Raw genomic sequence first — 24,932 nt, 5'->3', positions numbered from 1 at the left:
TTATATTTGTTATTAACTGTTTTATGTATTTGGGTATTTCCATGTTGGGTGCATAAATATTTACAATTGTTATATACCCTCTTGTTAGATTGTCCCCTTTATTAATAAATAGTGTCCTTCTTCATCTCTTGTTACAGTCTTTGTTTTAAAATCTATTTGGTCCAGTATAAGAATTGCTACCCTAGCTTTCTTCTGGCATCCATTTGCATAATGAATGTTTCTCCATCCCCTCACTTTATTAGTATTTTATTCATACATTTGGAGAAGATCTACAGTTTCACAAGAAATATTGTCTTAGAAGAACAAAACAAGTCTCTTCAGCAAGTACTGGGACAATTCAGACTGGAGGAATCAGTGAGGCCAAAGTTACACACAGAAAGTTCAGATTCATCCAGTTTTAGGGATAACACAAAAGTCTTGCTGTCTAGTTCTGTAAGGTTCCAAATGAACCATCTCAGCCTAAAACTAGTAACAAGCTGACAAAGCCTCCAGGGTCCTATCTAGTTTGAACATGGAATGGCTCACTCTCCAGAAGGCTGCATCAATTTACACAACTCATTGAACTGCTGTTGCTCCATCTCTGTTATGACTCTCTGGAGGGCATAGATCTCTGTTCATCTTTGCCTCAGCTCCTAGTGGGCTGATTTCTTCTTGGCCTTCTCAACTTTGCTGACAGGTTGTTTAACTTTGGATTTTTCTTTATGCATAGGTGGAGTCATGAGCCGCTGTGCCTGATTGGGCAGGGCTCCATCCCTTCACTTTCAGTCTGCAGGTGTCTCTCAGTCTGAAACAATTCTCTTGTACACAGCATATAGATGGGTCTCTTTTTTTTTTGGGGGGGGGATCTTTTTTTTTAATCCACTCTGTCACCCTGTGTCTTTTGAATAAAGCATTCAGTGCATTTACATTCAAAGTAATTATTGATAGATATGTATTTATTGGCATTTGTTACTTGCTTCATGGTTGTTTTTGTAACTCTTTGTTCCTTTCTTTGCTCTCTTCTCTCATGATTAGCTGGCTTTTTTTTTTTTTTTTTAGTGATATACTTGGATTCCTTTCTCTTTATTATTTGCATATCTATTACTGGTTTTGGATTCATGGTTATCATTAGGTTTGTGTATAGCACTTCTGTGTATAGCAGTCTGTATTAGTTTGATGGTTGCTTTAGCTTGAACCCATTCTTTACTTCTTTCTCTACCACCTATTAGGTATATGCTGTCATATTTTACATCCTTTTATTTTATGAATCCCTTGACTGATTTTTACAGAAATATTTACTTTTAATGCTTTTGTTTTTTTCACTTTTCATACTCTCACTTATGGTCTTTCCTTTCCAAAGAATCCCCTTTAGTATTTCCTGTAGGGCTTATTTAGTGGTCATGAACTCCTTTAGTTTTTGTTTGTCTGAGAAATTCTCTCTCTCCTTCTATTCTGAATGATAGCCTTGAGGTAGAAGGTATTCTTGACTGAAAAATTTTCCCTTTCAGCTCTTTGAATATGTCATGCCACTCCTTTCTGGCCTGTAATGTTTCTGCTGAAAAATCCACTGATAGCCTTATGGGGTTTCCATTGCATGTAACTGTCTTTTTTTTTGCTTGGTGCTTTAAATTTTTTTGTCACTGCTTTTTTTGTCATTTTAATTACTATATGTCTTGGTGTGGACCTCCTGGGATTGAATTTTTGGGAGATTTCTATGCCTCCTGGATCTGGATCTCTGTTTCCTTTCCCAGATTAGATAAGTTTTCAGCTATTATTTCTTCAGATAAATTTTCTATTCCATTTTCTCTCTGTTCTTCTTCTAAGATCCCTAAATGTTATTACACTTAGAATCACCAAGTTCCATAAGACTATTCTCAATTTGCATAATTTTCTTTCCTCTCCTTTTTTCAAAGTAACCAAGTCCACTGTCTTCCAGGTTGTTAATTCATTCCTCTCCTTCATCTCGCCTGGTATTTATTCCATCAGATATATTTTAAATTTCATTTATTGTGTTCTTGATCTCTGATTGGTTCTTTATCTATGTTAGAGATCTCACTGATGTCCTCTACTATTTTCTCAAATCCAATGAGTATCTTTATGATCATTACTTTAAATTTTCTATCAAGTTATCACATATATCCATTTTGTTTAGGTCTCTTGCTATGGTTTGGTCCTGTTCTTTTATTTGAGACATATTTCTCTGTCTCCTCATTTTGTCTCTCTGTGTCTGTTTTGTGTTTTAGGAGAGTCAGCTACTTGTCTTGCTCTTGATGATATTAGCCTTATGAAGAAAAGGCCTTGTTGTGCCTTGCATTGCAGTGTCCCCGTTCCTCAGGGCCTGACGCTTCAAGGAGTGTCTCCTATGTGTGTTGTGTATGTTCTGCTATTGAATCTTGGCCTCCTTTTTCTTCAGTTCAATAGTCTTGCAGAGGCTCTCTTTTGCCTACTGTGTGTAGTGTTTGGTCCCCAGCAGGGTTGGGGTATGTTTTAACAAGGTGTGCAATGGTCTGCTTGCAGAATGAGATCTACCCCCACAACCACCAGAACTGAGGTCTACAAAATGTGCAGATTGGGAGATGTGGTGTGCTCGCTTCGGCAGCACATATACTAAAATTGGGAGATGTGGTGTTGTCAGAGTTTATGCCTGTCTTCTGGAGGAGCTGCCAGTAGTGCTGGGACTAAGGGGAGTGTGACTGGGAAGGGCAGATCCACTGAAGTCCAGGGGGTACAGGGGACTTGGTGTAAGCAAGTTAGGTAACATGTTGATGCTGTCCTAGTTCCCACAGATGGCTGTTGTTTATGCTGAAGGGAGGGGAAGGGAAGTGGCCCCTGCCCGCACTGTGACTCTGAAGGGATCTCCCCATCATCCTTGTCTCTTACGGACACACTCTGGGTTGAGCAAATTACTGCCCCTCCTGTCTGTCCTTGGCATTTTTCAAACTGGTAGTTGTACACTGTATCTTCACAGGCTGTTTGTTATACTGTCTCTTTAAGGGCAGGGACTCCACTTCTTAACATCCTCTGAGCCAAGGTCACCAATTTTTTAAATTCCAGGGTTTAAGTCCCACCAGTTGTAAGAACTCAATGAAATGTGGCCCCTCTCTCAAAGGCAAATATTACGGGGATTCATCCTCCCCATTTCTGGGTTTCCTGGTGTGAAACTCTTGTTTTTCACCCTTTCTCCCCACCATGGACAGGTAGTCCATTCACTCTCAGACTGTCTTCACTCTTTCTTTTTCTCCATGTGTCCTCTCCTCTACTTTTAAGTTGTGGAGTTTATTCTGACAGTCTCCAGATAATTTTTTGGGCTATTCATACCGATATGTTATCTAGTTGTATCCATGGAATGGGGCAAACTCAGGGTCCCCCTAGTCTGCCATCTAATTACTATAGCTTTGTAATACAGTTTGAAGTCAGGGAGTGTGATGCCTCCAGCTTTGTTCTTCTTTCTCAATATTGCTTTGGCTATTTGAGATCTTTTGTGTTCTATACAAGTTTTAGGTTTATTCTATTTCTTTGAAAAATGCCATTGAAATTTTGATAGAGATTGCACTGATCTGTATATTGCTTTGGGTGGTATGGAAACTATAACAATATCAATTCTTCCATTCCATAAGAAAAGGATATCTTTCCATTTACTTGTATTTTCTATTTCTTTTGTTACTGTCTCGCAGTTTTTCTTTCTTTTTTTTAACTTTAGAGAGAGTGGGGGTGGAGAAGCAGAGAGGGAGAGAGAATCTTAAGCAGGCTCCACGTTCAAGACAGAGCCCAATACAGGGCTCAATCCCATGATCCTAGGATCTCGACCTGAGCCAAAATCAAGGGTCAGATGCTCAACCAACTGAGCTGCCCAGGCGCCCCTTGTAGTTTTTAATATGCAGGTCTTTCGCTTCCTTGGTTACGTTTATTCCTAGGTATTTTATTCTTTTTGATGCTATTGTAAATGGGATTGTTTTCTTAATTTCTTTGATAGTTCATTATTAGCATATAGAAATGGAACTGATTTTGTATCATGATTTTGTATCCAACTTTACTGAATTTATTAGCTCTAATAGTTTTTTGATGAAATGTTTAGATTTTTCTATATATATCATCATGTCATTTGCAAATGGTGGCAGTTTTAGTTTTCCTTTCAAATATGGATGCCTTTTCCTACCTAACTGCTCTAGCTAGGAATTCCAATAATACTATAGTGAAGCAAAGTGGCAAGAATGGGCATCCTTGTCTTATTCCTGATCTTACCATTTCGGGTACATAGAGTATGATGTTAGCTATAGGCTTGTCATACATGGCCTTTTTTAGGTTGAGATATATTCCCTCTATACTTGCTTTTTTGTGTTTTATCGTAAGTGGATATTGAATTTTGTCAAATGCTTTTCATGCATTGATTGAGATGATCATATGATTATTTCCTCGTTAAGGTGGCATATCAATTGACATTGAACCCTGGGTCCTCGCATCCCTGGAATAAATCCCACTTGATCATGGTGTATGATCATTTTAGTGTATTTTTCAATTCAGTTTGCTAATATTTTGATAATTTTTGCATCTGTATTTATTAGAGATATTAGCCTGTAATTTTCTTTTCTTGTGGCATCCTTGTCTGGTTTTGGTATCAGAGTAGTGCTGGCTTCATAAGTGTTTGGAAGAGTTCCCTCTTCTATTTTTTGGAAGAGTTTGAGAATGGTTGAGATTAATTCTTCTTTGAATGTTTGGCAGAATTCACCAGTGAGGCCATCTAGTCCTGGACTTTTGTTTGGAGGTTTTTGATTACTGATTTAATCTCCTTACTAGTAATCATTCTGTTCAGATTTTCTATTTCATCACAATTCAGTCTTGGTAGGTTGTATGTTTCTAGAAATGTATCCATTTCTTCTAGGTGGTCTAATTTGTTGGCATATAATTGTTCACAATAGTCTCTTATGATCTTTGTATTTCTGTGGTATCATTTTTTTTTTTTTAAAGCTCATTTGAGAGAGAATGAGCAGGGGAGGGGTTGAGAGAGAGGGAGATATAGAGAATCCCAAGCAGGCTCTGTACTGTCAGTGCAGAGCCCAATGTGGGGCTCGATCTAATGACCAGGAGATCATGACCAGAACAGAAATCAAGAGACTGACGCTTAACTAAGCCACCCAGGTGTCCCGTCTGTGGTATCAGTTCTAATAGCTCTTTGATTTCTAATTTTGAGTTCTCTCTCTTTTTCTTGGTGAGTCTAGCTAAAAGTTTGTCAATGTAGTTTATCTTTTTCAGTGAACCAGCCCTTACTTCCATTGATCTTTTCCACTGCCTTTTTAGACTCTATTTCACTTATTTATGCTTTGTTATAGCTTTCCTTCTAACTTTGGGCTTCATTTGTTCTTTTTTTATTTTCTTGAGGTATAGAGTTCAGCTGTTTTGATACACTTCCTGTTTCTTTCTTTTTTTTTTAATGTTTTTATTTATTTCTGAGAGAGACAGCAAGAGCAGGGGAGGGTCAGAGAGAGAGGAAGACACAGAATCTGAAACAGGTTCCAGGATCTGAGCTGTCAGCAAAGAGCCCGACGCGGGGCTTGAACCCACGAACTGTGAGATCATGACCTGAGCCGAAGTCGGCCACTTAACCGACTGTGCCACCCAGGTGCCCCACATTTCCTGTTTCTTGAGGCTGGCATTTATCACTAAGAATTTCTTACAATTGCTTTTGTTACATCCCATAAATTTTGCCATATTTGTTTTCATTTGTCTCAAGGTGTTTTTAAATTTTTTATTTCCTCTTTGACCCATTGGTTGTTCAGTAGCTGTTTTAATCTCCACATATTTGTGAATTTTCCAGTTTTTTCTTAAAATTAAATACGCATATTTTTAATGTTTATTTATTTTTGAGACAGAGCATGAGTGGGGTGGGGGCAGAGAGAGGGAGACACAGAATCCAAAGCAGGCTCCAGGCTCTGAGCTGTTGGCACAGAGCCCAACTTGGGGTTTGAACTTGTCAACCGTTGAGATCATGACCTGAGCCGAAGTTGGACGCCCAACCAACTGAGCCACCCAGGCACCCCTTCTTCATAAAATTAATTTCTAGTTTCATACCATTGTTTGGAAAAGATGCTTGGTATTATTTCAATCCTCTTAAATTTATTAAGGCTTGCTTTATGGTCTAATATATGATCTATACTGGAAAATGCTCCATGTACACTTGTGAAGGATGTATATTCTGTTGCTTTTGGATGGAATGCTCTGTAAATATCTAAGTCTATCTGGCCTAACATGTCATTTACAGCTAATGTTTCCTTACTGATTTTGTCTCGATGTTCTATCCATTGGTATAATGGGGCAATCAAGTGCCCTATTATTAGTGTATTGCTATTTCTTCCTTAGGTTTTTTAATATTCATTTTATATATTTCAGTGTTTCTCTGCTGGGTGTATAGATACCCCTTTATCATTATGTATATAACACTGTTGTCTTTTTTTTTTTAGTCTGTTTCAAGCTCTATTTTGTTTGATAGAAGTATAGTTACTCCTTCTTTCATCTGATTTCCATTTGCATAGAGTATCTTTTGGTTTGCTGACTTTTCTCTATTATTTTTCTATTCTCTATTTCATTTATCTCTAGTCCATTTTTTCCTTCATTCTGCTAGCTTTGGGTTTATTCTTCTTTCTCTAGTTCCTTAAGTTATAAAGTTAGGTTGTTGATTTGAGATCCTTGATTTTTTTTATTTTATTATTTTTTTTAATTTTTTTTTTTTATTTCTAGGAGAGAGAGAGACAGCGTGAGCAGGGGAGGGTCAGAGAGAGAGGGAGTCACAGACTGAAACAGGCTCCAGGCTCTGAGCTGGCAGTCAGCACAGAGCCCGACACGGGGCTCGAACCCACGAACCGCGAGATCATGACCTAAGCGAAAGCCGGACGCTTAACCGACTAAGCCACCCAGGTGCCCCGATCCTTGATTTTTAACGTTAAGCATGTATAGCTTAGAATTGTTTTTGCTGGGTCTCTTAAGTTTTGTTTTTGTTTTCATCCATCTCAAAATATTTTTTAATTTCCCTTGTGATTTCTTCTTTGATCCATTAATAGGATTTTATTTAATCTCCACAACATATTTTCTTGTTCTACTCCTTAAAAAATTTTTTTTAGCACTTATTTTTGAGAGAGAGACAGAGCACAAGTGGGGGAGGGACAAAGAGAGAGGGAGACAGAGAGCCTGAAGCAGGTTCTAGGCGCTAAGCACTCAGAACAGAGTCCGGCACGGGGCTAGAACCCATGAACCATGAGATCATGACCTGAGCTGAAGTCAGATGCCCAACCTACTGAGCCATCCGGCCACCCCTCTAGTTCTACTCCTTTTTAAAACAATTATTTATTTTGAGAGAGAGACAGAGCACGAGCAGGGAAGGGGAAGAAAGGGAAAGAATCTCAAGCAGGCTCTGCAGTCAGCACAGAGCCCTGTGGGGTTCGAACTCACAAACTGTGAGATCATGACCTGAGCAGAAATCAAGAGTTGGATGCTCAACCCACTGAGCCACTCAGGTGCCCCTTAGTTTTACTTTTTTTTTAAAAAAAAAGTTCATTTTTGAGAGAGAGTGCATGAGCACGAGTGGGGGAGGGGCAAAGAAAGAGTGGGGACAGAGGATCCTAAGTGGACTCTGCACTGACAGCAGAGAGCCGGATGCTGGGTTTGAACTCATGAACCGGGAGATCATAACCTGAGCTGAAACCAAGAGTCAGTCGCTTAACCAACTGAGCTACACAGATATTCCTCTATCTTACCTTCTACATATACTGAGACTTATTTTTTATCGTAAAATACAGCCTATTCTAGAAAATGTGTACTTGGAAAGAACATGTGTGCTGCTGTTGTTGGGTAAGATGGTCTGTAAATTTTGGTTAGATCTAGTTGGTTTATGTGCTGTGTAAGTCCTCTATTTCCTTGCTTTGGCTGGTTATTCTATTGAGAGTGGAGTGTTAAAGTCTCCATCTACTCCTGTAGAACTATTTCTACCTTCAATTCTTTGTTTTCCCTTTATATATATTTTTAAGTTTATTTTGAGAGAGAGAGAAATGAGCTGGGGAAGGGCAGAAAGGGAGAGAGAGAATCCAAAGCAGGCTCTGCACTGTCCGCACAGAGCCCTAATGGGGTTCAATCTCACAACAGTGGAAAAAGAGATCACGACCTGAGCTGAAATTAAGAGTCAGGCGCTTAACCAATTGGGCTGACACACCCCTTCCTTCATAAATTTGCCCAGTCTATTAGTTGTGCCAATGTTTATAACTGTTATATCTTTTTGCAGCAGTAAACTTTTTATAATGTCTTTTTAAAAAATAATCTTTGTTTTAAAGTCTATTTGTTTGATATTAGCATAGTCATCCCCGATCTCTATGGGTTACTATCTGCATGGAAGATCTTTTGCCTGTCCTTTCACTTTCTATTTGGGCTTGGATCTCAAGTGAGTCTCTTTTTTCAGCATGTAGTTGCCATCATGTGTTTTTATTCTGCTAATCCCATTCTTTTGATTAGAGTTTAATCCACTTACATATAAATGAATACCAGTAAGCAGGGACAATTTTGTTACTGTGCTGTTTTTTGTATAAAGTTCTATTGTCCCTCATTTCCTGCATTACTGTTATCTTCTGTGTTTACTTGGTATTTGTAGTTAAATGTTTATTTTCTCATTTTGTTGTATATATTCTATAGGTTCTTTGTTGTTACCACAGAGATTACACTTAACGTCCTACTAGTCATAACATTCTAATTTGACATACCAGCTTAAGTTCATTGTTAACATACAAAGACTGTTTCTCTACAGTTCTGTCCCTACCCCATCAATTATTAATGGTCACAAAATTACATCTTTATGCAAAGTAGTGTCCAAAAACATAAAGCTATAAATTCTTTATAAAGTTCATTAGTCTCTTCAATTATGTAGAAAATAGGGGCATCTGACTGGCTCAGCTGGTTAAGTGACCGACTCTTGATCTTGGCTCAGGGCATCATCTCATGGGTTCCTGGGTTTGAGCCCCATGTTGGCATCCGTGTTGACAGCACAGAGCCTGCATGGGATTCTGTCTCTCTCTCAAAACAAACTTTAAAAATTATGTAGAAAGTAAAATTGCAGTTACAAAACAAAGTTACAGTAATACCAGTTGTTTATTTTTTTGAGAGTGCAAGTGGGGGAGGGCGAGGTGGGGGAAAGAACTGAAGTGGGCCCCTGCCCTGACAGCAGCTTTTCAGGCATGGGGCTTGGACTCATGAACCAGATGATGACCTGACCAGAAGTTGGATGCTCAGCTGAAGTCAGAAGCTCAACTTAGCCCCTCAGGTTCCCCAATGAATAATTGTTTTTTAAATGTATTCTCCTAAATCATGTAGAAAACAGTGTTACAAGTCCTATAGTTTTTATAATTCCCCATTATTTAACCTTAAATGTCTAGAAGTCTTTCACTTCAGCCTGCAGGCATTTTTTGAGCACTTCTTGCAGGGCAAGTTTGGTGATAACAAACCTTCTCAGCTTTTGGTTTTCTGCCCTCACTTAAGTACAATTTATTTTTTCTTTTAGTACTTTGAATAGATCAACCTTCCAGCCTGGTGTTTCTCGTAAGACATGATTTTATGGAGGTGGTGGTGGAAATGACCCCTGTTTGTAGGACTACCTCTTGCTTTTAGGATTCTCATTTTTAAAAAAGTTTGATTATACTGTGTCTCAGAGTGAGTCTGATTTTATCTTCCTTGGGAGTTTGTTGAGCCTCTTGGATGTTTGAGCTTCATACGCTTCGTTTACCATGGGGAAATTTTGGCTAGTATTTCTTCAAATACTTTCTCTGCCCCATCTTTTCCTTCTGAGACTCCCACAGTGCGTTATATTGGTCCTGTTACGGGCGCTCCAGATTCTTAGATCTGTTGTTTTTTTCATTCCATAATTTCTCCAGTACTTTCCTCAATTCTTCTGCATGCTCACACCTGTCTTTGAACCCAATAAATTTTTCATCTCATTTATATTTTTCAGCTCCAAAATTTTTTAGGTTCCTTTTTAGGTTTCCTGTCTGTAACGGTATTTCTATTTTGTTGAGAAGTTGTCTTGACTTTCTCCACATTTTCCTTTGGTTGAGTATCTTTAAGATGTTCAGAAGATCTGCTATCAGGTCTTTTTCAGAGATAGTTTGACTTTTTTTTTTAATCTTTTAAATGGGACATACTTCCCTGTTTCTTTGTATGCCTTAGGATGTTTTTGTTGTACGACGGACATTTGAATCTAATACAGTGTTAACTCTAGAAATCAGATGCTCTTCCATTCCCCAGGGCTTGCTGGGTTTTGTTATAATTATCAATTACATATTATATTTAGTTATAGATGTTCTCTGTGCCAAGGGTCACCTGGAGGCGTACACTTTTTTGAGTGTGTGTATGAGCACAAGAAGGGGCAGGAGCAGAGAGAGAATCCCAAGCAGGCTCCGTGCTGTTAGCCAGGAGCCCGACGTGTGGGGCCTGATCCCACAAACCACAAGATCATGACCAGAGCCAAAATCAAAAGAGTCAGATACTTAACCAACTGAGCCACCCAGGTGCCCCTAAGGTATAAACTTCAGCTCTTTTCAGAGCCAAGCTCTTCCCTGGGCACGCACAGTCGCTTTCTAATTTTCCCTTTTAAATCCCGTTGCGTTTGTACATCACAGTCTTTAATATCTGGCCCCCAAAAGGCACAGATGATAAACTGAAGGTGGTAGGGGTTCCAGCTCTTTACATCCCCCGTAAGTCATTTGAGTCTGAAGAGGAGGGGCTTGCAACAACGGCTTCCTCTTTTCTGACTGATTAGAAGCCCTGCTATTCAGAGGACAGGGTCCTTTCGGCCCACCCTGGCTCCACACAAGCCATGTGCAGGCCACTCCAGGAATGTGTGCACATCTGCCTGCCCTGCAAATGGGAGTGGAGGATGGGTAGTTACTGCTGTGCTCGGATAGGAGATTGACCAAAATTTACTGCAATTATTGTTCAAGTCTTCTGAAAATTGCAAGACTTCAATGGACTCCAGTTTGCTTTCTAATTTTATGTTTTGGTGCAGTCTTAGGAGGGACTGGGGCCTGTCTGAGTTCCATCTGTAATCTTAGGAAGTCACAACTTTTTTTGAAATTTTTTTTCCTAAATATTATTCTTAATGTTTATATACGTAGTAATCTCTACATCCAACATGGGGCTCAAACTCACGACTCTGAGATCAAGTTGCATGTTCTACCAACTGACCCACCCGGGGGCCCCTTAAAGTTCTATTTAGTTCTGTTACTATATGCCTGGACATTCCTGACTTCATGAAAAGGAATGAGCAAAGGGAGAAAAGAACAAAGCATCTTGATCTTCATATGGAATTATCTAGTACAAATGACTTGGAAGGAGAAAAGCATGCTCATTCACCTCCTAATGTCCCACCTACTCATCCACTGACCTCTCGCTCTCCTAGCCATCCACCCACCTACCCATCTGCCGATGTAACCTACTTATCCACCCTCCCAGGGGGCCATCCCCGCACTTGGGTGACTCCCTGAGCACCTATGGACAAATCCAGCTGGGGATACTTGGGATGCAGGTAAATCCTATTTGTTCCTACCCTTGCTGCAGGTACCAGTCTTTGGGGGAAGAACGTTCACTCTCCACAGGCACAGACTGCCGTGACCCTCACCGGGCTCCCAGATCACAACTTCTGGTCTAGGTTCACACCCAGCTGCCTTGTGGATTCTTTCACCTAGACGTGCCAAAGCCACCTCAAACTCATCTGGTTCCAAGCTGAACCATCTTCTTCCCTTCATGCAACTTGTCCCTCATACTATATATATTTTTAATGTTTACTTATTTTTGAAAGAGACAGAGCATGAGCAGGGGAGGGGCAGAGAGGGAGACAGAATCGGAAGCAGGCTCCAGGCTCTGAGCGGTCAGCACAGCGCCCAGTACGGGAATGGAACTCATGATCAGTGAGATCATGACCTGAGCAGAAATTAGCTGCCTAACTGAGCCACCTGGGCGCCCCTCCCTTTTGTTGTAGTTTGCTTGGTTACCAGAGCTTGTTTTCCCTCATAAAAATACCCGAGTTTCCTTGTAGCTCCACCACTTGGGGCACCCTGTGGCCCAGAAGCTACTAACTCCATGACTTCTCCACTCTGCACCTTCCCACCCCCTGAAAAACCCTCCCTTCCTTTCACACACACTCTAATCACAACTACGCAAGACCACCTCTTTATCAGGTAATTTTCCGTATCAGGAAGATCTCTGTGGCAGGGCCTGTGGCCTGTTCTCAGGGTACGTTCACCCAAGGGCAGTGTCCACTTGCTGTCCGGCTAACTGCTTGGATGAGGCAGCAAATGTCCTCAGAGTTGGCTAAGCATGGAGGAAATGGGTTCCAGTGAAAGCCAACACATCATAGTCTCCAAGGGCCCCAGTCACCATCCCCTATTGTAAAGCAACCTCTGGGAACCACACTGCAAATCCCATGTGACGCTCTGCCCCCTTCGCCACAGCAGACTGGAGCTGCCAACAGAGCCTACAACAGCTGCAAGTGAACAAACCAACCTGATAGAAATGTGGAGAAGCAGCGGAGCCTATCAGACACGCCTTGTCAGGAATTCAAATTAGGAGTGTGAAGAACAGCGGGAACCGAAGTCTCCTGGCCACAGGGCACCACGACAAAGCCAGGTTACTAGGAGACTGAGTGCCGTTCTAGAAGACCAGGAAGCTTATGGGTGGCAGACAGAAAAGAGACCCCGAGAAGCAGACAGGTGGGCACTGCCCTGGATGGATGCCACCTTGCACAGCTGCCTAGAGGCCTGACTCCCTCGACGTGTCCACAACGCTCAAGAGCTGCGACCTCCGGGTTCTCAGAAGTCCCGACTTGTGCGAGGTCCCCAGTACCGTTATCACGTGACTCCCTGGAAAACCATCCCTTCTCCACATCTGAGTAAAGTTCTTAATCAAAAGAACAGCTTGCAGTTACCTCTGAAACACGTTTCTTCATTGTTGGAGGTCCCCAATCCTGCACCTGGAAGGCTATCCTTGACCTGTGGCCACACTGTAAAAACCCTGTGTCCACTCAGGCCCTGAAGCTCCGGGGACTTCCTGCTGGGCACTGACCTTTATCCAAACTCCAAATGGGAAATCTGGTCTTAGGAGGGTTAAGTTCCATCATTCACGGGTGCTCAGTTTCTGCTCCGTGGTAAAGGGTCTGGGCCTGCTCTCTCCAATCCAGGACACACTGGGAGTCCAGAACAGGTAAAGGCTGTTTGGGGACCCCAACCTTCCCAGGGTCAAGGTGCATCCTTGGGTGACTAGTCTCCACTCCTTCCTGGACTTCAAGTGGCTTAGCTGCCCCGGCAGGAGAGTGCAAATCTAACTCTTCGTGCAGCCTCGTCTGGCTCCGCTGCCTGCAGCCCCGCCTGCTGCAGCCAGCTTCAGGCAAGGCCCTCCACTTTCCAGGTGTGCAGCCCTCTTCCCCCATTTCTACTCCTGCTCATTCTCCACGGTGCTGCTTCTAACTTCAGACAGTCCTCAAGCCCATTTTCTCAAGTTCTACCCTCTCCTGTGTGCCAAGATCTGATGCAGGTCAGGGGCTCACGGATCTGCTGGGGCACCTGAGGGGATGGTGCCTTGTCCCGAGGGAGAATGCTTCCTGGTCTGGAAAGGACGGCTTCTGATGGCTCTTAGCCTCTTCAGCATTAGTTTCACTTAACACCAAACAATCTGCCATATTGTCTTCCCTGCAAAAACCATCTTAAGGAAGTCCCTCCTAGCGCAACAAAGACCTGAAAGCTGTATGGGGGGACAGTTAGGCTGGACCCCAACACTTCTGCCCAAGCTGTGTGGGTGTGCCACAGGGCCTCAGGACAGCTCGCTCTCTGCGCCTATTTCTTCCTATGAGATGCATCTAATGAATACCTGTGGTACCAACCCCACTGGGTACCTCTGAATGACCTTTCCTGGAGTAAAAAGACTGGCTAGTACTAGACCAGGCCCAGCTTCACCCACTGGCCCTGAACTCCTCGGTCCTGTTACTCTTGGGCCGGGAACTTAATGTTGCCAGCACCAGCTCAGTGCTACCTCACGGCAGTGCTGACAGGTGCACCACTAACTCTGCTGGAGAGGTGACAGGCTGAGCTGGCTACTGGTTCAGGGTGCTATCTGCAGCAGTTTTGGGATCCCATAGGGGCCACAGACTGTCCTCAGCCAGACTCGGCTGGGTCTGAGTACCACTGCTAAGTAGATGTTTCTCCTGGTAACCACCTATGGTGCACTAATGCTGCTTAAGCGCTGTACTGCCGTCAGCTGTTCTGCAGCTAAGAGGAACTTCTGGCTACTGCTGCTCTCCGCCTCAGTCTCTTCTAATCCCTGCCCCAGATGGCTGGAGGTCCTGTAGCGCACACCCTACCCTTCCATCCTCTTCTCCCGGACAGACCAGTTTTCCAGAGCTGCCCCAGCCCAACAGTACCTCCGCTGACATTAGGCCCCCACCAGAATTTTAATTACTGCACAGAAGAGTTAACATCTCTACTAGGGAGACCTAGAAAGTCTCCCAGAGAGACCCTGGCCAGGATCCAGGTTAGATTCCAAAGCCCAAGTGAAACATGCCCCTTAGAAAGCTCATTGGTGTGCCTGGGTGGGGGTGGCTCAGTTAACCATCTGACTTCGGCTCTCAAGTCATGATTTCCTGGTTCATGAGTTCAAGTCTCTTATCAGGTGAGGTCCAGCCCGACTTCTCTCTCTGCTCCTCACTCATTTGTACACTTCTAAAATATACATATAAAAAAAGCCTCACCGAATGAGTAATATCCCAACAGCAGGCACTGGCGCCGCTGAAACCCTTCTGTTGTTTGCTTTGAGGTCCTAACACTGTTCTCCCCTGTCTAGGTTCTGAGAAAAATACCTCTGCATGTAGCTACTCTCCCCATATTCTACCACACAGACTGGTTGTTTTCCATTCTGTAAACCACCAGGTGTTAGGGCTGGAGTACAGAGCCCTACTGTAGATGGACACAAAGCCTGAGCCCCCAACCTTTTAAGAACAAAAGGTTCACAAGGTCAGACTCTGGAGACTGCATAAGCCACCTTCAAGACCTACATTTGCCCAGTTATTTGCCCACAGCACTCTGCTTTATCACGTCAGGTTTTTAAAGTATTTTGAGAGTGAGAAACAGAGAATGTAAGCACGATAGAGGCCAAAGAGAGGGAGGGAGACACAGGATCCAAATCAGACTTCAACCCATGAACTGTGAGATCACGATCCAGAGCTGAAGCTGGATGCTCAACCAACCGAGCCACCCAGATATCCCTATGATGTTGATTCTTAACACTCAAGGTTTGTGTAGGAACAGGAAAGAGAAAATGTAAGGACTGTCCCCTCAGAAAAGAACATACTCAAGAGCTGGGGGAGGGTAGAAACATTAAATGCATTGCACCGAGACCACCGTGAGGCTTTGTAGTAGTCCATCGACAGGACAATGCAGTCTGAACCAATGCTGCATTTCTGGGTTACTCTAAAACATGGACCGATAAACCTGTAGCAATTAGAATTCACTAAGGATTGTTTGCAGAGCTGCTATAAAAATGAAAACCTGTTATCTCACTTACGGTTTGGCTGTTTTGCTAAAAGTTAAGTTCTAAGCAAAATCTTTTTGGTTTTAAAACACATCTTTTAAGAGACACAAAATGTAGAAAGGCGGCTCTTTTGACCAGTACCCGTCTGGATTTTCCACTTTTAGGAAGACCAGCTTTCATTTCTAAGTTCTCTTCAGAGTAAATAAAGGCTTTTACTTAGTGCTTAGCGTCCTGAAGTAAAGAGGGGGGCTGTAGCACAGCCTGAGATGGAAAGCACTGAGCACTGTATTACAGAGAACACCCCTTTCCCTTTTCAAACCTTTAGGCCTCAAACCAGAGGTTCATCAATTCCAGGAAGACCTCGTTTAGAAAATAATCTCGTGTATTTCCCTTAAATTATTTTTTAATGTTTATTCATTTTTGAGAGAAAGACAGAGTGCAAGTGAAGAGGGCAGAGACACACAGAGTCGGAAGTAGGTTCCAGGCTCTGAGGTGTCAGCACAGAGCCCAACATGGGGCTCAAACTCATGAGCCATGAGATCAAAACCTGAGCCAAAGTTAGCTGCTCAACCAACTGAGCCACCCAGGTGCCCCTCTGTTCCCCCTGTTTAACTAGGGATAAAATCCGTATCCAGTTACAGGACTATATACTTGACGCCTCAATTCCCTGAAATAAATAAGCACCCATCAAAATTTCAATTTTAAGAATTCAGATTAAGGCAGATCTTTTCAATCTGTAATTAATTTGAGCTACAGGACAGGAATAGAAGACCTAGGGAAAGCCACTGACCCACGGTAATGAGCAGTGTGTTTTGTGAACGGGACTTGCAGCCATGGAAGGAAAACATCCCAACACAAATCCAAAGCAGCAACTATAAAACAGGGCAGAGTTCAATGCTCCAATCTTACAAAATAAAAACCTAGATTAATTTTAATATTAAAGCAGAGACAAAATATAATTTCAACATTGTTTTAATCAAGTAATGTAGCTGTTTGAAACAGGAAATTTTAAGACTGTTGAATAGATCAAAGCAAGAATTTATTAAGATAGCCTCTATGGGTAAAATTTTCATTACGTGGATCTGAATTCCACGGTAAATTTGGCACCAGACTGAACACTGGTCTCAGCCAAAATTTTCTCCTTAGTGTTTAGAAGCCCGAACAGGTTTTCTTTCAGATTAAAAGAAGGGGGTTGGGGGTGAGAAGAAAGCTCCATAACAAAACCCTATTAGCTTGACATTGGGTATGCTGAATGCAACTTGGCCTAAATCACCATTTCCTATGGAATTTCAGATAATGAAAGCCAATTTGCAAAAATTTCATGTCTTTGGTGTGACAAAGCAACATTCCCTCCAGGTAGGTGCTTCCGCTTCACTCATTAATATTGACCCAAAGGTAGAGACAGCGCTATTTGCAGGTCTCTGCTAAGGTATTATTTGACTTTACTTCCTTAAAATATCAAGCTAACAGATTTTATTATATCAAATGTTTGTACAATTTCCAATGTGAAAAATTCTTGATACATTTATTAAAGTCTCCTTATAATCTGTGAAGATAGATCACAGACCAAAGAAATGTAAGAGTGTTCCCAACAAAATTAACCCTTTGGATTTTTTATTTCTAGTGTACTTTGTGGAAAGGAGTAAATGGAACAAGTTTCTCCCCTGAAGAGAATGTCTCAGATATAGCCATAACCCATATCAAGTGAGTTTAGACCAGCTAAGTGAACAAAGAATTCACGAGCAAGTTATTTCCAAATCTAAACCTCAGGATGGGATGGGTCAGGCCCCAGTAACCTGCATTCAGTGGCCATCATCAGACTTCTTGGGGAGTTTGGCTATATTCAACATGAAATAAAAAACACCTTAAGTCTTACACCAAAATATAGGCTTTAACTGGAAGTATGCTTTTAGCTTTTTTAAATAAAACATTTTGGAGGGAAAAAAATCAAGTTTGAGACACAGTAACACTTATTTTGGCAAGATAGCAACCGAAACCTAAAAAGCATAAGCTACTAAGTATCCACATGTAAAGGCATTAAACAAACCATATTGTCAGGAGAAAATCCACAATGAACAAAAGATACGGTATGCCTAAACATTTGAAAAGTGTAATTAAACCCTAAGAGTAAGAGTTGAAAAACGATGCTCAGTTTTTTCTAGAGATTAAGTGCACCTTTTCCTGCTTCCCCCAAATAAAGTCATAGCTTACTATATAATCACACCTTAGTTTCAGAATTTTCTCAGTATAAAGCAACAGCTACATACACATAAAATGCTTATGTTAATAATTCCCCTGGCTCATCCAACGTGCAATGCACATGACTCCAAAGACTACAATTTGGGGTAAATATACACGAACTGAAAAAACACAATTCAAGTTTCAAAACCTGCTCTTAAAATTATTTATAGGACACTCAGGTCATTTTTTCTTCTCAGTAAGATAAAGATGTCACGCTGCCATTTGATTATCAGTCCACCTTGGCATGGGAAGAATGTACATTACCAGACGCCAATTTGAGGGACTGAACACTCTCAAAAAGTACTTATTTCTCAATGGCCAATGAAGATAATTATAAGTAAGCTTATGTTTACATTCTGCTGAAGATTATCTTTACAGTCTCAGCATCTAACAAGATCTAACAGGCTCCAAAAATTCTATCAGGTTAATGATGGTGCAGTATTTTAAGGAGGAGCCATTTCAGCTTAAGTCATTCAGAGCCAAAATCTTAAGAATGACCAAAATCAAATCTTTATTTAACTGTATAAATGTGATCCAAATGTGTCCACCACTAATTTTTCAAAAAGAAACATGCTATAAATAAGCAAACTATATCTGCTCACTGATATGTGTATGGACTCCCTAGATGTCTTATTGGGCTTAATTACAGACCACTCACAGCAACACATTTTTAGTAGAAAGTGTAGCATGATGTTAAGCCATTTTAGCTTTTGCACATACATGTTGCACTTCTGGCTGATGATGCATTTAGATTTGCAGCATTACACTGTTAAGCTGGGCTGCACCCACCCCTTTAAATGGCATCAATATCAATGTCATCATCCTTGTTGTCAGACTTCACAGCTTCAACTTTAGGTACACTGGCAGTCTTCGAATACACCACCTGATAAAACAAATTTTTTTGTTTACTGTAAATTTTAACCCAATAAGCCTACTTATAAAAGTTGTACAAATCAATGGTCAACAAGGAAGAAAAAACTACCCAGACACAGCCTTCATTTTCACAAGTTTTTGTTATGTGAAAACCAGTTCTTTCCACTGCCTCCCATCATCTTCATTTTCATAGACAACTAGCACCTCTATTCTCAAGCTGCTATTATCTTTGACAATTCAGATTATTTACAATCACCAATTACTGAAATATTTCACTCATTAAAAAATTTTCAGTTACCCAAAACTGCCATTCTAGACTTCCCAAACTCCCACTTCTACTGCTACTTACCTCAATATTCTCATCTTCGTCATCTTCTTCACCACCAGAAGATTCCTCCTCTGCTTCCTTCAACCATTTTATAAACGGTTCTGCTTTGACACGAATCTCTTTGGCAAGATCTTTTGAGACGTATTTCTTAGAGGCCTAAAAAATGTTCAATACAATCTCCTTAGTTGAAGAATCTAACAAATAATTTTCATAGGATTCCCCACATTCAGCTCTTAAAAGGGACTAGGTCACATCCTAATCCTGACACAATAAAATACACGCATTCAGCAAATATGCACTGAAGAGTCTAAATACTTTCTTCTGTTATTACTAAAAAATTGCCAGGTGAGATCACCTACAGGTTAGACCAGGGACTGGAGAAGATAATTCTTCCAAAAGAGACCCCCAATAGCTGTCTCAACGCTTCTGATCTTGAAGGGACTGTTATACACACATTCCCCACCTTTTCTGACCAACTGATGATGACTTCTTCTTCCAACAGATCTGCATCATACATCTCCTTCAAGATATGGGGAATCTTGGAAATGAGCTGAGCTTGATGCATTGCTACCACACACTCCAAACCATGAAGTAGGTACCGCTGAGCTTTTTTGTTGTTGTGACAAAACTGGAAATAAATATGTTGGCATTAACATGCTTTTAAAGTTCTAAATTAAACACATTAATCATCTCAATATCATTGCTTAAGGCTATGACCTTAAACAGTGGTTCAAAGTCAACCCATAATGATCCGTGTATTAATTTATCTCTAAAGGGCTTTGTACAGCATTTTCCAGATACCCCTGTGCTTGTGAGGTAGGTCAATCATCCCCATTTTCAGGATGACAGAAAACAATGTTCCCAGGGTCACACATTTCTTTTTTATGAACCCAAAATAATTTGCTTACTCGTAGGAAATGGCGCCTGTATTTCTTAATTTGTTCTCTAATCTTCTCATTAAAAAGAACTTCAGTCAAAACAAGAGGACCCATGGCTTTTACGTCCAATCTTTCTGCTTCAGCAACAATTTCTTTGTCCGATGAGTCAATAATACCTTCTTCTTTCTTTTTCTGCAAACAAAAAGGAAGCAATTCAGTGAATTGGAGACAAATTTTGCTCTAGAGATGCCAGCTCCAACTTTCGAGGACCTTTCCCATTATAGTTGCAGAACTTTTTAAAAAATATTCTTTAAACATTTTGTTTACTTATTTTGAGAAATGGGGGCGCGGGGAAGAGGGGCAGAGAAGAGAGGAGAAAGCGAGAATCTCAAACAGGTTCTGCACTTGAACTCATAAACTGTTGAGATCATGACCTGAGCTGAAGTGGGAATGCTGAACTGTCTGAGGTGCCCCAGTTTCAGGACTTTTTAATGATTAATATGCATGCCAAAGATAGTACTCGGAACCACCTTCAAGAAATGTTTCAGTAAAAAATGGAAAAATAAACCTGGCACCTAAGTATTCAAAAGACAGCTTGAGAAAAAATTACTTGTCAAGTAACCTGCTTAAAGTCATAAATACCTTAAAGCCCATGGTTGGAAAAAATTGATTTCTTGATTGAGAAATTAACTGCTCTTGAAACAACGTCCTTTACCTTAACAAAATCAAACAGGATATTGACCCGCTCTTCAACAGTCCTTTCCAAATCATCACTGAGTGTCAGAACTTTCGCGTGGTCACTGATTTCATCCATTCTGCGTCTTTGAGCTTCCTCAGTTGTATCCTCCCCCCAATCATCATCCTCCTCTTCTTCCTGTTAAAATAAGTATGTTTGGTCAAATGCCTTAAGAATTAAAAAAAAAAAAAAAAACTTCCAGATATCTAGCTAGTCATGTTAATGGCATCAGGTTCATTTTCCACAAACACGTATCTGGCTTTCTGAATCAACCACACGGAACCAGGAACCTCAACATACTGCTGCAATGTCATAATGACGACTAGTTTCATTATTTCTGCCCATGGTAACCAAGCATCGTATTTTACACAACTTTTGCGCCTACCATACCATCAACCTCACACTCACCACAGCATGAGGAGGAGGACTGATCTCATTTGGTGGTGGTGGTGGTGGGGTCTCACTGCTGGACATGGAACCATTTTCCTTGTCTTTGCCCTTCCTGTTTTTCTTTTCCTTTTCTTTCTTCCCTGTACCACTGTCACTATTCTCTACAAGAAAACCAAAAAAATAAAAATTAATACTATAGTGTGTATTACACCTCATGGTCTCTAGTGAACATTTAAAACTCTTTTGCTTCGAAACCTTTCCCCTCAGAAAACCATTAACACAATGCTACTTAATTCTAAGAGGACTCACAAACCAAGTTCATCTACCTTTATTTCACATGTAAAAATATGTAGAGTAAAAACAGAAATGTCCCGCAAATACTAGAAGAGATTAAGATACGGTATCTCAAAAGATCAAGTAATTAAGTCAAAGTTGGCACTCTGACCCTCTTTCCCACCACGAGCCTGAACAAAGGCATATCTCAAATGCACTTTAGCCAACAGTTGGAACACTGTTTAAGTCCATGTAACAGTTGGTCTCATGGAGGAGAACACTGGAATAGGTTAGACTTTCTTGCTATAGCAAGCTCAAATTGCGTCAGACGACTTCGATCATCTGACACAGAGTGTTGCTTGCAATGTTCTCAAAGGCACTCAGGCTTAAGGAGCCAAGACCCCAGTGCAGAAAATAATCCCGAAGTAGATCTTTTGCTGGGATCCCACAATTTTACAACATCTGCTTCTCTCATTCTAAAAGACAGATCTTAAAAACCGACAACGACAAAACAGAGTTTACCCAGCAGTCTTTTTTTTTTTTTTCTTTAACGGTATATCTTTAAAACTTGTAAGTTCAGGGGCGCCTGGGTGGCTCAGTCGGTTAAGCGTCCGACTTTGGCTCAGGTCACCATCTTGCGGTTTAGGAGTTTGAGCCCCACATTGGGCTCTGTGCTGACAGCCAGCTCAGAGCCTGGAGCCTGTTTCAGATTCTGTGTCCCCTCCCTCTCTGACCCTCCCCCACTCATGTTCTGTCTTCCTGTCTCAAAAAACAAACTATTAAAAAAATTAAAAAACGCCACACCCCATAAGTTCAACATTAACACAGTACAGAGATTAAAAATCCCTTATACTCTAGTATCGTTAACAGCAAAGAAGCTTCAGTTATGTTTCTAACATCAGTTGCTTTTAAGTTAAAATCTTGCAAGTTCATCATGAAGACTTACCAGGTGGGTTTTTGAGAATGAACGTGCAGAGTTTATGATGTGTGTCAAGCATGCCACGATAGCCACAGGCTTTACAAGAGTTACCTATTGTTTGCTTCTTTGGATTGACATGCTGCCAAAAAGAAAAAAAAAAAAGTTAAAAACAAATACGTCCTTTATGACAGAAATTAAAAATCACACAACTAGCAAAGTGTTAAGACTATAAGACCGTAACTCCTGCTTAACATATAAAACCATTCTACAGAAAATAATCTATGTAGAAGAGAATGGACAGAACCCTCAAAAACACTCACCAGATCTGTTTCAGGATTCTCACACTCAGGACAGAGAACAAATTTTTTAATGAATCCATCCAACATGTCTTGCAGCTTATTCGCCTCATGAGATCCATTGACAATGTAACGGTCATTCTTAACATCAAACTGGGTCTGTGCTCCCAGCTCACAACCAAAATATTTGGTGGGATCTATGGGGGGAGGAAAAAGTCTGTTAACTGAATCTCTGGCTACTCATTCATCTTTATACAGATATCACTCCTTATACTTTTATGCTGAGTTAAAATGTGTTGCTTGGGTAATTTTATTTCCTAACAACTAGTAAGTCCGTTGGTTTTCAAGCCCAGGATTCCACTTAACCTGGGAAGTAGTTAACATACAACTCCAACAAGATACCCACAGCCAAGTTTGTCATTTCCATATTGACAGTATGTTTTTTTCAGACTCCTCTTAAGAGGTACTACTTACACGTTGGAGGCCGATTAAGCGCCTTTGCAACGTCAACCATGTTGACTATAACTGTCTTGATACCATTTCCTTTGCCCTCAACCTATAGAAAAAAAGAACTTTAAGTTTGCATTATCTACCCCAGAAAATGCCACCTTTAAAATCTACGGCAAGAACTTAGGCTTTATCGCTAATACAAAGATCGGTATTACCTTGGCAATCAGACGGGGCATCTTGTAGCGATAGAACTGGTCTGACACACTGCGGTTGACATTGACAGACATTTTGGCTTATTAGTGACTTTATCAATAAGGTGAAGAGATCTTTGATTGCAACTTTTTGGTATCTTCTGTCTGGAGAAGAAGGGATGACATAAACGACTGCAAGAGTTCTCGGTCTCTGACATGAAAAAATTTTCGCCACTGAGGCTGTAAGCTTCTTGCTTGTATGCTATGTTTCCCCAATACAGGTACCAATGGCTGCGCAACAGCTCTGAAAGAGAAAGGAGAGCACACACAACCCCCCGACGTTTAACGGGATTCCCGCGCCGAGAAGGACCTCCCTCCGCCTAAGTCGGCTACATCGGAGCAGCCCAAGTTCACGGGAGCAGCGGCCGGCGTCCCATCTAACACGGAACACCTGTAGGGGCAGCGCGGGCCTCCAACCGGACTCGGGCGGGAGGGGGAACGGGGGCGGCCGCGGGCTCCCGCCGCCCGCACACGCCGCCCTGTCAAAGGTCGGCTTCCGTGCAGCGGCCGTATTCCAGCAGCTGTTGAGCGACCCAACGCAGGGCCTCCGCTCTGCAAACCAAGCCCGTCTCGCGAAGAAACTTCTCAGGTTCCCTCCCCCGCCCTCTACGAGACGGAAAGCTACCGCCTGGGCCTCCGGCACCGGGCGCCCGCGTCTCCGCCACAGGAAGCGCGCGCCCGCGAGCATGCGCGCGGACGGCGAGGCGGTGACCGAGCGCGACCTCGACCTCTCCTCTCCCCGGCTCCGCTCCGGGCCCCACGGCCCCCAGCCGCTCCGCCAGGGGTGCCATATGTGCCACCCGGCCTCGGCGCGGCGGGGGAAACGAAACCGGCCGAGGGGCGCCGGCCCGGGCCGCCCCCGCCCCCGAGCGAGCGATGACTCATGAATGCAGCAATTAGGCCTGACTCAGCCCGCGCGGCGCGCTCCCGCGGGGGGGGGGGGTGGGAGAGGGAGGAGGGACGCAGAGGGAGGAGGGGGGCGGGGGCCGGGGCGGAGGGCAGGGCGCGGGGGCGCGGGGCCGGCGGGGCCGCGGGGGCCCGCCCGCCCGAACTGCGCCACACACACGCGCGCGGGTCACGCGGCGCGCCGCCATCTTGTGCGGCCGCCATCTCCCCGCCGGCCCGCCCGCGGACTCACCGTTTTCGTCAAATAAAGACATAAACCCAACGCTGCTCGCCCGGGACTGGGATGAAGTGAGGCGCGCGTGAACCCGAGTCCGAGGAGGGGCGGCGGAGGCGGCGGAGCAGCGCAGCGAGCAGCGGCCGGGCCAGGCGCCGCCGAGCAGCGGGGAGGGGCTGTCCCAGCGACGTCCGGGGTCCACACCCTTCAGCGCCCGGGGCCTGGCGACCTGGCGCGGAGAGACGGCGCCGTGAGCCGCGGGCGTCGGGGCGCCTTCCCCGCCAGCCAGCGGCCCGCGGGGGTGGGGAGAACTGGGGAGGGGGCACGGGGCCGCCGCCCCTCCACCGGACTCACCTCTGGAATGTTCTCGCTCTGACTGAACAACGCCGCCGCCGCGCTCAAGCTATCCTCGGCCCCTGCGCCCGCCCCCCGCGCCAGGCCGCGCCGCTCATTGGCTCGAGGCGCGCCCGAGATCGCTCGTCATTGGCCCCTGTGCCGCGTCAATCGCGTCTTTCTCCGCCCCTCTTGCTTCCTGAGGCTCTGCTCGCCGCCTCAGCCCGCCCCCAGTTCCCGGGTCCGGGGTTCCTTCCTCTGTCCTCCCCTCCCCCCGCCTTTCCCAGAGGCCTTCGCGGTCTCGCGAGAGCAGGCTGGCCGC

At 43.1% G+C, this 24,932-nt stretch overlaps 2 protein-coding genes and 1 non-coding gene across 3 annotated transcripts; all 3 read right to left on the bottom strand.

Annotated features, from left to right (window-relative positions):
* Positions 1-521: 521 nt before the first annotated feature.
* Positions 522-719, bottom strand: LOC120247764 (small vasohibin-binding protein-like). Its single transcript, XM_039255787.1, is given in 1 exon segment — positions 522-719. A coding segment is annotated over 1 exon segment (198 nt).
* A 15,759-nt stretch (positions 720-16,478) lies between these two features.
* On the bottom strand, positions 16,479-24,710 carry EIF5 (eukaryotic translation initiation factor 5). Its single transcript, XM_039255822.1, has 12 exons — positions 24,632-24,710; positions 24,296-24,506; positions 23,122-23,401; positions 22,931-23,012; positions 22,481-22,653; positions 22,188-22,299; positions 20,987-21,129; positions 20,558-20,716; positions 19,873-20,034; positions 19,428-19,592; positions 18,986-19,120; positions 16,479-18,646 (listed from the first exon to the last, which is right to left on the bottom strand). The coding sequence occupies exons 3-12, from the start codon at positions 23,191-23,193 to the stop codon at positions 18,557-18,559; spliced, it is 1,293 nt and encodes a 430-aa protein (XP_039111753.1). The 5' UTR covers positions 23,194-23,401; positions 24,296-24,506; positions 24,632-24,710; the 3' UTR covers positions 16,479-18,556.
* On the bottom strand, positions 21,479-21,602 carry LOC120247800. The gene has a single exon (XR_005532417.1). It is a non-coding gene; the product is annotated as a small nucleolar RNA SNORA28 (small nucleolar RNA).
* Positions 24,711-24,932: the final 222 nt, after the last annotated feature.

This window comes from Hyaena hyaena, unplaced genomic scaffold, assembly GCF_003009895.1.
Source record: "Hyaena hyaena isolate Hyena2069 unplaced genomic scaffold, ASM300989v1 scaffold_546, whole genome shotgun sequence".
NCBI lineage: Eukaryota > Metazoa > Chordata > Mammalia > Carnivora > Hyaenidae > Hyaena > Hyaena hyaena.
This window is presented reverse-complemented; position numbering and strand designations above follow the sequence as displayed.

What these genes read in the sequence shown, in the direction of transcription:
- EIF5 (XM_039255822.1), bottom strand. Translation starts at nt 23,193, where the DNA reads ATGTCTGTCAATGTCAACCGCAGTGTGTCAGACCAGTTCTATCGCTAC. An exon ending in AGAATCCTGAAACAGATCTG is followed by an intron (nt 22,300 to 22,480) that starts GTGAGTGTTTTT and finishes TCTTTTTGGCAG; the next exon opens with CATGTCAATCCAAAGAAGCA. An exon ending in ACGAAGATGAGAATATTGAG is followed by an intron (nt 18,647 to 18,985) that starts GTAAGTAGCAGT and finishes TTGTTTTATCAG; the next exon opens with GTGGTGTATTCGAAGACTGC.